At 33.6% G+C, this 16,877-nt stretch overlaps 1 protein-coding gene across 1 annotated transcript; it reads left to right on the plus strand.

Annotated features, from left to right (window-relative positions):
* Positions 1-4,057: 4,057 nt before the first annotated feature.
* LOC143622541 (DNA polymerase delta catalytic subunit-like) lies at positions 4,058-14,537 on the plus strand. Its single transcript, XM_077093657.1, has 29 exons — positions 4,058-4,338; positions 5,800-5,910; positions 6,068-6,174; positions 6,251-6,416; positions 6,577-6,772; positions 6,884-7,019; positions 7,121-7,258; positions 7,334-7,411; positions 7,507-7,598; positions 7,807-7,873; positions 7,956-8,027; positions 8,110-8,196; positions 8,287-8,406; positions 8,489-8,590; positions 8,708-8,815; positions 8,976-9,071; positions 9,151-9,216; positions 9,407-9,463; positions 9,581-9,668; positions 9,797-9,876; positions 9,951-10,064; positions 10,167-10,281; positions 10,383-10,555; positions 10,946-11,017; positions 13,216-13,290; positions 13,359-13,448; positions 13,525-13,759; positions 13,833-13,920; positions 14,399-14,537. Exons 1-29 carry the CDS (start codon positions 4,086-4,088, stop codon positions 14,484-14,486), a joined length of 3,270 nt encoding a protein of 1,089 aa, XP_076949772.1. The 5' UTR covers positions 4,058-4,085; the 3' UTR covers positions 14,487-14,537.
* Positions 14,538-16,877: the final 2,340 nt, after the last annotated feature.

The raw sequence follows: 16,877 nt of genomic DNA on the forward strand, positions 1-16,877 counted from the left end.
ACGCCATCACCAGCCGAGTCTATGTCCGACAGAAGCTTGAGGGATTTGCCATCCTAACTTACTATGTCGAACGTAGAACTCACATGCCATTCGTGTACCTATATACACATACTTACATTATAACATAAGAACACTCTAGGCATTCTTTACCTCATTCATTTAACAACCATACCCCTTGTCGTTACGTGCAATATCCGAAGATCGTTCACGCCCCGACAAGTATTCATTTGAAATATTCATACATCTTCGATATATAATATTCGTACCTTTATTTTTAACCTGACAGTACGCGCAATATCCGAAGATCGTTCGCGTACCGACAAACAATCATTCATATCTATCACACATATCACATATGACATACACTTATCACTTAGGATAAATGTATTAACAACACATCGAGTATGCACACAGCCCCGAAAACATAACAAGGAATGGGGCTAGAAACTCACCTGAACACGGTTACGTTCACCGTTAATCGTAATCCCTTTCTTCAGCTGTGCACGGCTGACTGTATAACAAGTACACGTATCAAACAACTATCACTACTCATATCATCTTTCCAGTCTTAACTACTACCCACAACGAACGGGGGTCCGGGGGCAGCGCCCCTGGCTGGGGTCGAGCTGCCAGGTCAGCTTGGAAAAATTTTATTTACATTAACTGTCTTAACACATTTTCCATTAGGTTTTTAATTTATTTTCTAAGCGAACTTAACTTTAGGCGAAGTTTAACCTTAAGCGAACTTAGCTTTAGGCGAAGTTAAACCTTAGGCGAACTTAGCTTTAGGCGAAGTTAAACCTTAGGCGAACTTAGCTTTAGGCGAAGTTAAACCATAGGCGAACTTAGCTTTAGGCGAAGTTAAACCTTAGGCGAACTTAGCTTTAGGCGAAGTTAAACCTTAGGCGAACTTAGCTTTAGGCGAAGTTCATCAAGCGAACTTAGCTTGCAGGCGAAGTTCATCAGGCGAACTTAGCATGCAGGCGAAGTTGTCGTCTGCAGGTTCTGTTCGCTCTTAAATCCTTCGTTCCTTAACCAAATAACTCGATTTAGGTACCCATGGAATCGTCTGACCAGCGCCTACAAACCCCAACTATCAAATCGACCTAACATCGATGTTTAGAGGGTGCGATTTAGGCATATAGGTTACGGGTCCTTTTTATCAATCGATTAACCCATCAAATCATAACCATTTTCAGTAAGTTTAGCTTTGTTGGATTCGTTTTTACCATACAAACTCAGATCTACCATTTCTCAAATCAAACCGAACCTATACGAACGATTTCTAACCATAAACGTACCTTGAACGAGTCGAACTTACGAACACGAGCTGGTCTTGTTGCTTTGGTTCGTCACGACGATCTAGCACCAACTAACGTTTACTCTCTCTCGGATCCTGCTCGTTTATGGTGTGTGTGTTTTTGAATGTGTAGAGATTAGAATGGAAAGAGATGAGGTTTAGGGTTTTATGGTGGTTTAGGGGATATTTATATCCCTTAAAGCCCATGGACCTAAGGCCCATTCTCATTTAACCCATCTCAATTAATCTAACACTAGCCCGACTCATACCAACTCCTACTCTATTATTATTTCCCGAACCCGAGTCAACTTTCCCTCTATTATTAAGTAATATAATTAATATCATTTTGAAAATTTCGGGATGTTACATGCTCAATAGCTTGGCTGAGTTAACCAGTAGACCTGCCACGTGTCAGCACCATGTGAGATTACTTCATGCATCTTCGCGTATCGCGAAGATGCTTCGTGTATCGCGAAAGTGCTAAATTTTTATTTTCAGTCCGTGGTCTTTGGTAGCTTGTCATATCTTGATCATAGTTCAAAAATACTAAAGCGGCTCTTATGCGGCTCACGGTGATGCAAGCGTGCGAAGTGCAAAGTGCGCCATCAAAACGCCACATTACGCCCATCGCCCGACTCCGTGTCCGAGTCCGAGTCCGTACGCGTCGGGTGCTTTGCACCCTCCGTTAGGACTAGTGAGAGTGGTTAGCCACATAAGAACATTACCATGGAAAACTTATTCCTTATAAAGTGTTTTCATTTCTTTCCTACTTTCCATGTGGGATGGAGTTTCCATACTTATTTTCCTTAACATAAACATGCATTCATTTATTTACTTTATTTTTCCCATTACTTATCAAATAATTCATTTAGAAGAAAGAAAATTTCTAAATAAATTATATATTATATACACCGTTGGAACATATTTATGTCTATGGATTTAATTATTGGAAAATTAGTTAATACACGGAAACGAATTATCTCTTAAACATACAAATATGGAAATTCAGTAGAATGCACATACATGTATAATCTAAAAATAACATTCAAATTAGAAAAATAATACTATTCAAAATATATACTAATACCCAGTTGAATATCAACTAATAATAATTGCAAAAGCAATGATAATGTTTGGCAAAATTAGCTGGTAGCTGTAGCAGGAAGCTGGTAGCTGGCAGCTGTAGCTTTTTAATATATTTAGATGTTTGACAGAGTAGCTGGAGCTTTCAATAAAATATATAAAATGACCAAAATGGGCATAACTAAAAAAATTAATATTAAATGTACTTATTTTGGAAGGTTATTTAAGTAATTAAAATACTAAGCTTGTAGCTCTTTCTAAACGCTACTGGTTGGTGCTTCAAGCTTTAAGTTTTTTCTCATGACCTAAAAGCTTCAAGCTCCTTCAACCAAACAAGGTTTTTAATTGAGTATGACTTTTTTTTTAAAAGATTAAAGCTTGAAGCCTCTAAAAGCTCCTTGATAAGGGTATGTTTGGCAAAACTAGCTGGTAGCTGTAGCTGGAAGCTGGTGGCTGTAGCTTTTTCGATATATTTAGATGTTTTGCAGAGTAGCTGGAGCTTTTAATAAAATGTATAAAATGACCAAAATATGCGCAACTAGAAAATATAATAATAAATGCATCTATTTTGGAAGGTTATTTAAGTAATTTAAAATGCTAAAAGCTTGTAGCATTTTCTAAACGTTACTAGTAGGAGCTTCAAGCTTTAAGCTTTTTCTCATGACCTAAAAGCTTCAAGCTCATTCAACCAAACAAAGCTTTTAATTGAGTAAGAGTTTTTTCTTAAAAGCTTAAAGCTAGAAGCTCCTAAAAGCTATCTGCCAAACATGCCCTAAGTTGAACATTAATGTGAAACATATATTGAAACAATATAAACTAAAAACCCATACACCACATGACGAAATCAACTTATTCTTCATAGTCCTCGTGTTTTTCTTCTTAATCTGTTTCTATCAACTATTTCTTCCTCATTTGTTTAATCTATGTATTTGTATGTTGTTTCCTAATTTTTCTTCCACATGTTTACCTAATTTTATAGCGCAATTCCTAGAATCATGACCTCTTACTTATTTCCTACAAAATTTACACTCTCTTCTTCTTCTCCTCCTCCTCATGTGGAACAGTTAGATGTTTATTTTTTTTCCACATCCTTTGTTATGTATTCAATCTTATCTTTTATTGATTGAATATGAAAATCAAGTTCTTCAAGTTTTTTCATAATTGCATCTCAAAAGATCAGTGCACATTTAAATGTTATCACTAATGCGACACCTAATTATCGAACTTTTAGTTTGGCTAGTACAGCACCTGTTATAAAGTGTACGCAAAACAAATATATAGTTAAAGGATAGCAAAAAAAATTAACAATAATAAAATAAAAAAAAATCAAGGAATACACAGTAAGGCTATACATATATGGTACAATAGGTAATTATACAAACATGCATGATCATTACTATCGGTTTGGTATGGTACCATACCCGACCATTTTCGTTTCCAATTCAATCCCCCCATTTTACATTTTTCAGGATTAGTATTACCGGCAGCGATTCACTATAGTACTTGTATTTTGAGTTGATTTATCTTCGAATGCCATACCACACCACACTAGTACCGTACCAAGCACACTATCATTACATGCATCCATTTTTAGCAATTTTCAGAACACGTGAGACTCACGTGACTTGCAATCTATAAACATTCATGAAATTGGCGGCAATATCATTCTCATTCACATTCCCCGCCACTCTCTCTCTCAACCATGAACAACAACAACAGCAGCAGGAAGCGACCGGCGCAGCAGCCGCCGGTCCCACCGAAACCGTCGAAACACTACGTTTCGACGGAGGAAGATGAATACATGGATGAGGATGTGTTCATCGAAGAAAGCCTCGTTGACGAAGACGAACTCATTCTCCGGGACATGGAGGAACGGGAAGCATTAGTCAATCGACTCGAGAAGTGGAAGCGGCCCGCGGTGTGCCCCGGGTACCAGTCTCACTCACAGAATATTGGTAATTGGATATTCGTTGGTGCTTAATTTTGGTTTCTAGGGTTTTATGGGTTGTTAGGGTTTGAATGAATTTGTTAAGGAAATTTGCAATTTGGATGATACAAGCATCATTTTACAAGCTTGGCTCGTTTATTATTTATTAATAGTAAATTTGTATAATTTTTTTTAATAATTTTATATTTTGAATTTTGAGAAAAATCTTATGTGGAATTACCTGCTGCAAGCATAGTTTTTAAGGTTACAAGAGATCGAGCTTGGCTCGTAAGTAATTTTTTAAGCTCTGTCTCGTTTATTATTTATTTATTAATTTACATATCATTTTAATTAATTTATAGTGTGAAATCAATACATAGAAGTCCAAAAGAGGCAAAACGTAAAATTACAAGAGCTCGCACTCTGCTTGTGAGTCATTTTTTCAAGCTTGGCTCGGATCGGCTCGTTTATTATTTAGTAATGAATTTATATAAGTTATGTTTTTTTTATAATTTTATTATATTTTGAGTAAAATCATAAACGAGCCTAAACTTGAGCTTCGTGTAGTACCTTAAACGACCCAAATCGAGCTTGGCTATACAGTGTGAAATGTGAAATTAATACATAGAAGTCTAAAAGAGGCAAAACATAAAAGTACACAATTTGGCTATACAGTGTGTGAAAGTATAATATTTTATAATTTTTATATTTTGAGAAAAATATTAACCGAGCCTAAACTCGAGCTTCGTGTGGTACCTTAAACGAACTAAATCTCGGCTCGAGCTTGGCTATACAGTGTGAAATTAATACATAGGAGTCTAAAAAAGGCAAAACATAAAAATACACAAGGCTCGTGAAGGCTTGACGAGCCTAAACAAGCTTCACATACAAGGTTTGAGTTCGGGCTCAATAACTAGATGGTCTTTTTTTTACAGCTCGGCTCGAGCTCGAGAAAACTTGGATTGTTTTAAGTTTTTTATCGATCCGATCTCGATTACCTCGCAAGTGGCTCGGCATGTTTGCACCCCAAGTTGTTTCAAGTAATATTGCTGATAGCATAGTCTGTTAAGCATCTCAGAAAATTTATTTCATTAGCTTTTAAATGTATATTTTTGGGGAACTTCTGTGCGCATAACAAAATTTTAGGATTGAAATCTCAAAATACCATGTAACAAAGTGAAATGTTTTTTGTTGGGCTATCCTTAGGCCAAGTTCGCTGCAGGAATATCAGTAATAATTGGCATTAGAATACAGAAAACATCGGCTTGCTGCTTTTTCTTTTTGTGTTTATTATTATCTTTGTTGAAAAGGTTAGTAATAACAACATCGCAATCCTAAATTATATTCTGGTAGTTTAAAATTAATTGTTTGGGATTATATATATTATTCTAGTTGACTAGCCCCATGTCAGAATTAGTGTTTTCATGATTATTAAAATTCTCAAACTGAAATTCGTTTGTTTCTTCTGTTCATCGTTATCTTTTGTTAGTTTTTCAACAATTGGAGATTGATTACGTGATTGGAGAGAGCCACAAAGGATTGATTCCTAATTCTTCTGGTTCTGCTGCTATTATCAGAATATTTGGTGTGACAAAGGAGGGTAATTTCTCATTCCTAATCTTTCACCCTTGTCTGCCATCATTATAGTTTCTGTTGTATCTAGAATTCTTCACTTGTATGATGGAAACATGCTTTTTCATTATTATATTGTTTATATATATGGGATATAACCTTATCCTGCGATATGATGTAATCAGGGAATAGTGTATGCTGTAACGTTCATGGATTTGAACCATACTTCTATATTAGCTGTCCTCCTGGCATGGGCCCTGATGATATATCCCACTTTCATCAAATTCTTGAGGTATGTTTTTATGCTGATTGATAAACTGATTTCTACAAAATCGTAGACGGTTATTTTTTTCTTCAATTTTGTGTAGGGGAGAATGAGGGAAGCCAACAAGAGCAATAAGTTCTCAGTTCCTCGGTTTATCATTCGTGTGGAACTAGTTAAGAAAAAGAACATTATGTACTATCAGCAACATAGTTCCCAGCCTTTCTTAAAAATTGTAGTTGCATTGCCAACAATGGTTGCTAGTTGTCGAGGTAAAGTGTGGTAGCTTCTAGATTTTACTCTTTCTATTGTTGTTGCTTTATTTGCAAAATTATAGATTCCATATACACACAATCATACAAACACACACACACGCATACCATGTATATACCCTCTCCTGCTGCTTCTCAACACTTCATGTAATGTTGGCAGGAATTCTTGACAAAGGGATACAAATTGATGGTCTTGGTATGAAAAGTTTCATGACATATGAGAGTAATATTCTATTTGTTCTTCGCTTCATGATTGATTGCAAAATCGTTGGTGGAAATTGGATCGAAGTTCCAGCTCACAAATACAAGAAATCAGAAAGGAGTCTTTCCTACTCTCAGTTTGAGTTTGATTGTCTGTATCCTCAATTAAGCATTGATAGTGATAATGTTCTTTAAGTTAAGCCTCTGATGTGTACATTCTCAATTTTATCCAATTAGATTATTAAATTTCTTAACCAAGATTATAGCTATTCCGAACTGATAAGCCATGCTCCAGAAGGTGAATTTTCAAAGATGGCTCCATTTCGCATATTGAGTTTCGACATTGAGTGTGCTGGTCGTAAGGGTCATTTTCCTGATGCTAAATATGATCCGGTTATTCAGGTTTGATTTACATATTTTTCAGTAATCTTATTTATTTAATTATCTAAACTCATTAAGCATATAAAGTAGTTATGTTGCAGTTCCTGATTATGTTCTTGTAGATTGCAAATCTGGTCACACTGCAGGGAGAAGAACAGCCATTTGTGAAAAATGTCATGACCTTAAAGTCATGTTCCCCGATAGTTGGTGTTGATGTGATGTCATTTGACACAGAGAGAGAAGTTTTGTTGGCTTGGAGGGTAATATTTTGATAAAACTTGAGTTGCACAAGCGTTTCTATTCAAGGGATCTGAAGATATCTTAATCTTTTTCAGGATTTTATTCGTGAAGTTGATCCGGATATTGTGATTGGTTATAACATTTGCAAATTTGACTTGCCATATCTGATTGAGGTCAGTGTGTCGGCTCTCTCCTTTTTTTGGAATGCAACTGTAATTACTTCACATCACTTGATGTCGAGTGACTAAATACATGTTTTGTCTTGTAGAGGGCAGAGACATTGAAAATAGTTGAGTTTCCGATACTTGGTCGCATTAGAAATAGCAGGACCCGAGTGAGGGATACAACATTTTCTTCAAGGTAATGGCTGTTTTTATATGTACGTATACATATATCTATATATACATCCACACACGTCTTCAAGGTAATGACTGTTTTTATATGTATACATATATCTATATATACATCCACACACGTATATATTGACAAATGTCAAACTATTGTACTATTGGGCATAACTAAATTCTTCATAATGCTGAACTTTTCCAATACTGGTTTTGTGTCACAGACAGTATGGTACGAGGGAAAGTAAAGAAGTTACATTGGAAGGGAGAGTTCAGTTTGATTTGTTTCAGGTAATTTATTAGATAAAATGACATAACAAGTGGATGCATATGTATAACTAGACGGTTTATTTTTCTTTGTTATTATTTTCAGGCTATGCAAAGGGATTATAAGTTAAGTTCATACTCACTGAATTCTGTTTCTGCACACTTTCTTCATGAGCAGGTATTCTGTTTATGTTATTTTCAGTTAATTAACTGTTACAATGAATAGCAAGTTTCTTACATATATTGTGTTTGTTTTCCAGAAAGAGGATGTTCATCATTCCATTATATCTGACCTTCAGAATGGTAATCCAGAGACAAGGCGGAGACTGGCTGTATATTGTCTTAAGGTGTCATTCTTTCATCAACGTTCTTAGTTTTTTAATATAACGCCACTATTTTTTTTAAACGCAAACTGAAGATTGTTGAATGTTTTATAGGATGCTTATCTCCCTCAGAGGTTGCTGGATAAGTTGATGTACATTTACAACTATGTGGAGATGGCTCGAGTGACAGGTGTTCCCATTTCGTTTCTTCTTTCTAGAGGACAGAGCATCAAGGTCATATATTATGAAAATAGGGTTCACGTGTTGATTGAATTATAGAATTATTAGATTTTGAAATTAAAGTGGTTGTCTGTAGGTACTCTCTCAACTTTTAAGGAAAGCAAAAGAGAAGAATCTAGTGCTTCCTAATGTGAAACAAGCCGGCGGGTCTGAGCAAGGAACGTATGAAGGTGCAACTGTGAGTATATCGTTCTTAATCATATGTTATATTCCATGCTGTATATGCTAGCTGGATTTTCAGGACCATAAAAGAGTCTGTATAATTGTTTAACATAGAGGTTATCTTGTTATATAGGTTCTGGAACCCAGGGCGGGATTCTATGAAAAGCCAATTGCAACGTTGGATTTTGCATCTCTTTATCCATCAATCATGATGGCATACAACTTATGCTACTGCACTCTAGTAAGATATTCTTCTGTTTTTACTTTCAATGTATGCAGTGTTCAAGTTATGTTTCCAGGACTAAATTGTTTGGCCTTGGTTTGTAAAATATTATCAAAATATTTTTTTTCTACTGTAGATGTTTTGACGTGTTACTTTTGTTTTGCTTCTCTTTGTTAAGGTGACTCCTGAAGATGCCCGGAAGCTCAATCTCCCACCGGAATGTGTCAATAAAACTCCATCGGGTGAAATATTTGTCAAGTCAAATCTGCAGAAGGTATTCATTGAGTTTAGACATTTGTATGATATAATGTAAATTAAATTGTTGTGACCATTGGTTACATATTCACTTTCAGGGTATACTTCCAGAAATTCTTGAAGAACTGTTGGCTGCTCGTAGAAGGGCTAAAGCTGATTTGAAAGTATGACTCTCCTATTTTTTCTTTCAGTTATATTTTCTTAAATTTAGTAATAGTTAATATTTTCTTAACATGTTCCTGTTTGTGTTAAACTTCATTTTGTTCACATATTAGTTATAGATTTTTCATTGTTTAGCACATTTCTAGTATTATAGGTATTCTGCTTATACAATGTGAGTTGGTTGGGTTTCAGGAGGCAAAGGATCCCCTAGTGAAGGCTGTATTGGACGGTCGCCAGCTGGCTTTGAAGGTAAGGCAGCCAACAGTTTTGCATTTACCTACTGCATCTTTTTTCTCTTATTTGTTTTTTTCCTAGCTAATTACTTTCTCTAATATTAACATTGGTTCATCATGTGATATCTTTCAGATAAGTGCAAATTCAGTGTATGGGTTTACCGGAGCTACCATTGGCCAGTTACCATGTTTAGAGATATCCTCAAGTGTTACAAGCTATGGTAATATGACATCAACCATTAAAATATGTGTTTTCATGTGCATGCACCTCAAATGAATATTCTATAATGGTAATAACTTCTCTTGGCTGAAAACTTACCTGATTTTATAACTTAATTGATTTTCGAAGGCCGTCAGATGATTGAACATACAAAGAAACTTGTTGAAGGTAAATTCACAACACTTAATGGCTATGAACATAATGCTGAGGTATGCTTGATACTTGGATGTAATATCTGAAGTGCTTTTGGTTTGTACAGATCAACTGATTGATTGAAATGCAGGTAATATATGGAGATACAGATTCTGTTATGGTGCAATTTGGTGTGTCCACTGTGGATGAAGCCATGAAGTTCGGTAGAGAAGCTGCTGATTACATTAGTGGGACTTTCATCAAGGTAAGGCTTAACAACATGTGCAGATTTTATTCGTTTAATCTAATCTGATGTTAATATATTTATGTTCTGAATTTTTCGTGCATGATTGTTTGTTTTGCATAGCCTATTAAACTAGAATTTGAAAAGGTTTATTTCCCGTATCTGCTGATCAGCAAAAAGAGGTATGCTGGCCTCTACTGGACAAATCCTAACAAATTTGACAAAATGGATACAAAAGGTTAGCAGAAAAATTACATTTTCTTCAGAAACTAAATAATTACATTATCCTCTTCAAAATATTTTTTTTTCTTATCTATTTGAGTTTTTTTTTTGTTTCAGGTATTGAAACAGTTAGAAGGGATAACTGTCTGTTAGTAAAAAATCTGGTAACCGAGTGCCTTAACAAAATACTAATAGACAGAGACATACCTGGAGCCGTTCAATATGTGAAGAATACCATTTCAGATCTGCTTATGAATCGCATGGATTTGTCTCTTTTGGTTATTACCAAGGTAAGTAAATCATTAGAGGTGGCAGCATGGGTGGGCTGGGTAACGACAAATGCTATATAAATGTGGGTCCTGCTGTGCGTGGTTGGGCTGACTCGTCAAAACAGTTTTCTAACTTTTCGAATTTCATGAATAATTATGGGATTAAGATTATAAAAATAATGAACTGTTTGATATAAAGTGAGTTATGAGTCGTTTTAAGCCTTTGAAAACACTTTGGGTGAGTATCGAATTGGTTGACCTGTTTCTATTTCAGCTAAGGCGATTAATAACAATCCAAAACAACCTATTTTTAGGCAAATAGGTTGAATTTGTCATATCTGGAAGTTATTTAAGCTTTACTATATGATTAGTAGCATCAAATATGCATTTACTAACTAGGTTAATTAACAGGGACTGACTAAATCCGGAGAGGATTATGATGTCAAGGCAGCACATGTTGAACTTGCCGAGCGAATGAGAAAGGTTTGTACTGTTTTATTCAGCTCTTTTCTCAAGTGTTGTCCATTCAGTATGTTTATGCTACAACTTGGATTATGATTAGCAGATAACTATCAATAGCTGTTTTTTAGCGTTACAACTTGTTAACCAAGTTACTTGTTACTCAAGTCACTTGTTTACTAAGCTATAGTATACTCATTAATTGTAAATCCCTATATTATTATTATTATTATTATTATAATTATTATTAGCTTTTATATAGCTGTTAAACTGTGATCTTATTATTAATATTATTATAATTAGTAGTAGTTTGTATATAACTGTTAAACTTTGATTTCCTTTATTTTGCTTCATACACATGTACTTAGAGCCGAGGGTCTCTCTGGAAGCCACCTCTTCATTCCTTTGGATGGAGGTACGGTGGCTACATCCCACCCTCCCCAGACCCTACTTATAGCTTTGCTGTCGGTGGGATTTTACTGGGCATAATTGATTGATTGATTGATTGATTGTTCACGGGTGAGAGGGACAGAATTGTTGAACTGAGAAAGAAAAGGTTTAAAAAGGAAAAGTTGGTTAGCTTGAGGACAAAGCTAGTTTATAATTTGTTGATTTGATTTCCTTTTATTTAGAATTAAAATATGAGTATGTAATAGTTTAGTGCTTAGTATGGTATAGGTCCATGTATTTTTTTTGTGGGGTTTTCGTTCTTAATAATATTGAAAGACATGGTAGTTGGTTGACTCCAAAATCTCGTCTGTTCTTTATTTGTTTGTTGTCTTATTGACTAGATCTGGGCCAACAGATACCTGTTAACCTAGTCATACTATTGTCACAGTATCAGGATGTCTTTTAGTATAACAGGGCTCTAGGGTTGTAATTTCGTTATGCTTAGTTTTAAAAGACGTTTCTGTATCAATTAGGAGACTTGTTTTACCTCTCCACAGTAAACCGTCTGACTAATTTATATTTGTTCTTTATTTATTGTTGCCATTTGTTTTTAGGGATTACTCTATAGAATAGTAACCAAGCTTTAAAATTGCTCCAATCTGGTCACTTATAAAATATTTTGTTTCAATCATGTCACTATAGTTTTCTTTGTGTTCCAATCCTAGATATTTATCTTGGATAGCAGGTTATCTAGGTTTTTTTTTTCATTTTTAAATTGTTTGACATTGCATAATATTTTTTAAAAAATTGAAAAAATTTGTAACAATTGAGAAAAATAATTTTTAAATTGCGAACAAATTGCAAAAAAAAAAGATCTGAAAAATTGCAAAAAAAATCTGAAAAATTTCCAAAAATTACATTATAATTAATATGTTCTTATTTTTTTGTTTGTATGGAAGTAATTAATAATTCTACTATTAAATATTTTAATATCACCTATCTTTTTGAAATATTTCTAAAACAATGGTGGTTTCTTATAAAAAAAACCGTAATTTAAAAAAGGGTGATTTCTTACTATGTTTTATTTATTTATTTATTTTTTGCAACTTTTCAGATTTTTTTGCAATTTAAAAATTATTTTTCTTAATTTTTACTAATTTTTATTAATTTTTTTTAAAAAAAAATTACAATGTAAAACTATTTAAAAATAAAAAAACATACATAACCTATCCATGTAAAATATCTAGGATTGGAACACAAAGGAAACTTTAGTGACCTAATTAGAACAATTTCAAAACTTGGTTACTATTTTATAGAGTAATCCTTGTTTTTATCACCATATCACAGCAAGGTAATGCCAGTTTATTGCCTTCTCACATATTACTTGAAGTGAAGATAGGAGAAATGATTTTTTGTTTGATTCTATTATTGCGTATCAGTTTTCGTGGATGACAACTAGAGATAGGAAACGTAGTGTTAGTTGAACCGACCGGCTTAAAAATGTTCTTGTCATGTAATTGTTTGTATTTTGTTGGCTAGCGTTTGGTAGTTTCGTTATATACAAAGCCGTTTAAAAATAAGTATATTACTTAAATAGCCTTGTCAGCACAGCAGATTATTTGTGCTTGGAAATGCCTACCCTTAATTATCAATAATAACATTACTGAAGAGATTAGGAGGTATAAAGTGACTCTTGTCTCTGAATGCAGTTGGTGATATATTAGTCATCATTCATCTATAGGTTTATGGCTTGTTTGTTTCGCATGTTTTAAGTATAATTTATGGATTCTTGCAAGCTATAGCATCACATTGTCGTGTTCTATTTACTACAGCGAGATGCAGCAACTGCTCCAAATGTTGGTGACCGAGTACCATATGTCATTATTAAAGCTGCGAAAGGTGCAAAGGTAAAGCGGATCACAACCTTAACTTAGTATATTATGATAATTTGAACTAATAAACTGATGAAAACCAGGCATATGAAAAGTCAGAGGACCCGATATACGTGTTGGAAAACAATATACCCATCGATCCTCACTACTATCTTGAAAATCAGATAAGCAAGGTCCGTTTGGTTAATAATATCGTCATACCTTTTTATAGTTATACTTTTATCTGAGAGTTGATGATTTGCAATGCAGCCACTACTGAGGATATTTGACCCTATTTTGAAGAATGCTAGTAGCGAACTTCTTCACGGAAGCCACACTCGAGCTATTTCCATTTCTACCCCTTCAAATAGCGGAATAATGAGGTTTGCGAAGAAGCAGTTAAGTTGTGTTGGCTGCAAAGCGTTAATCGGTGGTAAAGATCAAACACTTTGTTCACATTGCAAAGGAAGGGAAGCTGAACTTTATTGCAAAACAGTTGACAACGGTAAGAAAACAAAAACACATAAAATTTATAACCATCTTCTGACATTACAGACGTTCTTTGTTTCGATTTTCAGTATCGGAGTTAGAGAAGCTTTTCGGGAGGCTATGGACACAGTGCCAGGAGTGTCAAGGATCTCTTCATCAGGATGTTTTGTGTACAAGGTACCTATTACATCGCGCATATAGCTAACTATTCATGTGTGTGTGTGCATGTATTGGGTGAGGTTATTACAGAACACTAAGATATTGAGAATAAGCAACAAAAAACCGTTTAATTTTTCAATCACTCTCCTATATAAGAATACACAGAACAAAATAAATCATTTATTTTTCTAAGCTGAAACTTTTTTTAATATAAGAAAATGGTTGAAATGCATTGTTTTTACATCCCTTCCGAACTTAACTTAATCGAACAAATGTTGTTTATATAGAACCTATGCTATGGTTAAAAACTGAGCAAATTAGTTTCATGGTCTTTTATCATGTATATAACGTACACATATGTATTTAAGTACTAAATAAACTATTGATAAAAAAATTAAATGATTTAGGCTTGCTTTTGTTCTTAAAATAATTAGTGCTATGTGATGAAGCTATCTCTAATGAAACTTAAAATTGATGGTTGATAATGGTGTTGCAGTCGGGATTGTCCAATATTCTACCGAAGGAAGAAAGCACAGAAAGACATGGCCGAAGCCAAAGTCCAATTAGACCGGTGGAACTTTTAGCGTTCTGAATTTGGGACTTTTTGGTAGTTCTGAATTCTGCATATAATTTTATTAAATGATCGGATTCCAATCAATCAACTAGGTATTTTGAAATTTGGGTGCCCATTTATGTTGTATTTTGTATTCCTTAAAAGGGTGGTTTAACACAGTTACAGAAATTTCATCATGATTTAATTAATTATCGCGTAGGTATGATGCGGTATGACATGTCATGTATATCGTTATAAAAACAGCACTCTTAAAACTCATGAATTAAACTAAACGGTAACTGTAATAGTCCTGTTTTTTTTCTTTAAACGATTAAAGTTTTGTAATTTTAAAAAATTGAAAATTTAGACAAATGTTTAGTATCTATTCATGCAATATTCCAACATAAACACTGGCTTCATTATGTTTTCTGGGGTCAATAAAACAAGTTTCAAAGCTGTAAACTTTACCCGTATGACTAACGTCTGTTCCTAGTTTACTTGTTGGTGACAAGTCAATTGGTAAATATGTAAATAATAGGAAATAAAATTGTTAAATGTATTGATTGATAGATCTAAAATGTGTGCAGAATCAAACATTCTTTCTGAAAATGTTCTTACAAACTAATTCTTTGATGTAGAGTTTACACTATTAATAGTTTAATCCACATTCTAAAACATCTCATACGCATTATATTTACTGTAGATATAATTTTCTTTATTTCATTACATCACCTTTTGATTTAAAAAACAAAGATTGATAGAAAGTGGGTAAATGAGAGTGGACAATAACTTAAATTGGTGTTCAAGATTGATGAGTCAAATCTTTGTTAACTTCAATCCTTTTCTTTTTCTTTTTTCCTTTTTGTTTTTGCCATAGAACCTTTAGTAAATATTACATTTCTAGTCCCTTTTCTATAATTTATTTACTAGATTTAGTTTTTCAATTCAAAAAGAGATAGCGGCATAGTTTGTTGTTCATTTGTCTTTTGTGTTGATGTAAACACTAATTTTCCGGCATATACATAAGAAGGATTAAAAAAATCCATCAATCCTTTTATTTTGCCTTTGATGTTTCATTTTTACAAAGATTTCAAAGGAGTTTTCATTTCAAATAGCATGGGAAAATTATAAACTTAATAAATAAAAACATGAAACTTTTAAGAGTATAGGTACTTAAAAACAAAAGGTGCACAATAAATTGCTTTCACTGAAATGAAATTACTTATGTTACTTATGCTACTATACTATGAAATCAAAGATTTAAACATAGAGATTCTACAACAATGAAAGGTGTTTACATCGTTATAGGGAAATTAATCAAACATTCTAATACTTTATTAGGACTGAATATTATTTTTATTATATAATGACTCTGCGAAAGACATAATTGAAAAATCCTATGGAATTCAAGCATTAACGTGGCTAAAATTTTAAACTTAACCTTTTTATGGTTTAACTCCTTAAACTTGTTTTTAGCTCATACCCGTTTTTAGGGAAAATATTAGTTCTTTTTTTATCTAATTGACAAGTGAAATAGCCATTTTCTATTGACAAATGAGTTTAAATACTATCATGCAAAATTTAGGACTTATAAATGCATATAATTTTTTCCCTTAGATTGTGGCCGTGTAATTTTGGACAAAAAGTAAATATAATTCTGAAAATAAAACTATTCTTTATCTTTTTCCTATTTGATAGTTTTTCCTCTTTTAGAAAGAGAAAGTTATACTTTTCTTTTTCTTTTTTCTTTATATCTCTTACGAAATTATTGTTAGTCCATTGGTCACCATCCCCTAAAAAAGTATGTGATCGTATTCCATTCTTTTTTTAAAAAAAATTAAATGAAACAAAACTGTATTAGGATCCTTTGATTTGAGAATATATATCACACACGTGTAAACTTAACAATTCTTAATTATTATAGAATTTTATTTCCCAACTATATTTCTTTGAATAATGTGAAGGACCGAAGGTAATAACTTTCCCTTTTGTTTATATTTATATGACAAAATGGAAAAAAAAACGTCTTTATATTTGATCGTTTTTTCAGTAGACGTCCTTTAAAAAAAAAAATGACAGAAGACGTATTTAATGTTTCAAATCCTTTTCACGTTACGTCCTTTGGCACTAATCACGTTAATTTTTTTCATTAAATTTTGACATGTGCAAAGCACATGGGGGTAGTTTTGTAATTTTACAATTTATTTAATAATCAAAACTAAAAGAAATAAAAAAATATAAGTCTCTCTCTCACCAGATTATCTTCATCTCCATCTCCACCCACCATCTACACCCACCATATACAACCACACACCACTCTGAAACACCGCCGTCGTCGACAACCACCGCCGTCGTCGACGACCACCGCCATCGCCGTCGTCTGCAATTCTGCATCTCCCACCATCACCAATTCATCCACCGC

The sequence above is a fragment of the Bidens hawaiensis genome, unplaced genomic scaffold (assembly GCF_021521415.1).
Source record: "Bidens hawaiensis isolate Kalapana, Puna unplaced genomic scaffold, B.hawaiensis_p1.1 tig00003182_1, whole genome shotgun sequence".
NCBI classification, from domain to species: Eukaryota; Viridiplantae; Streptophyta; class Magnoliopsida; order Asterales; family Asteraceae; genus Bidens; species Bidens hawaiensis.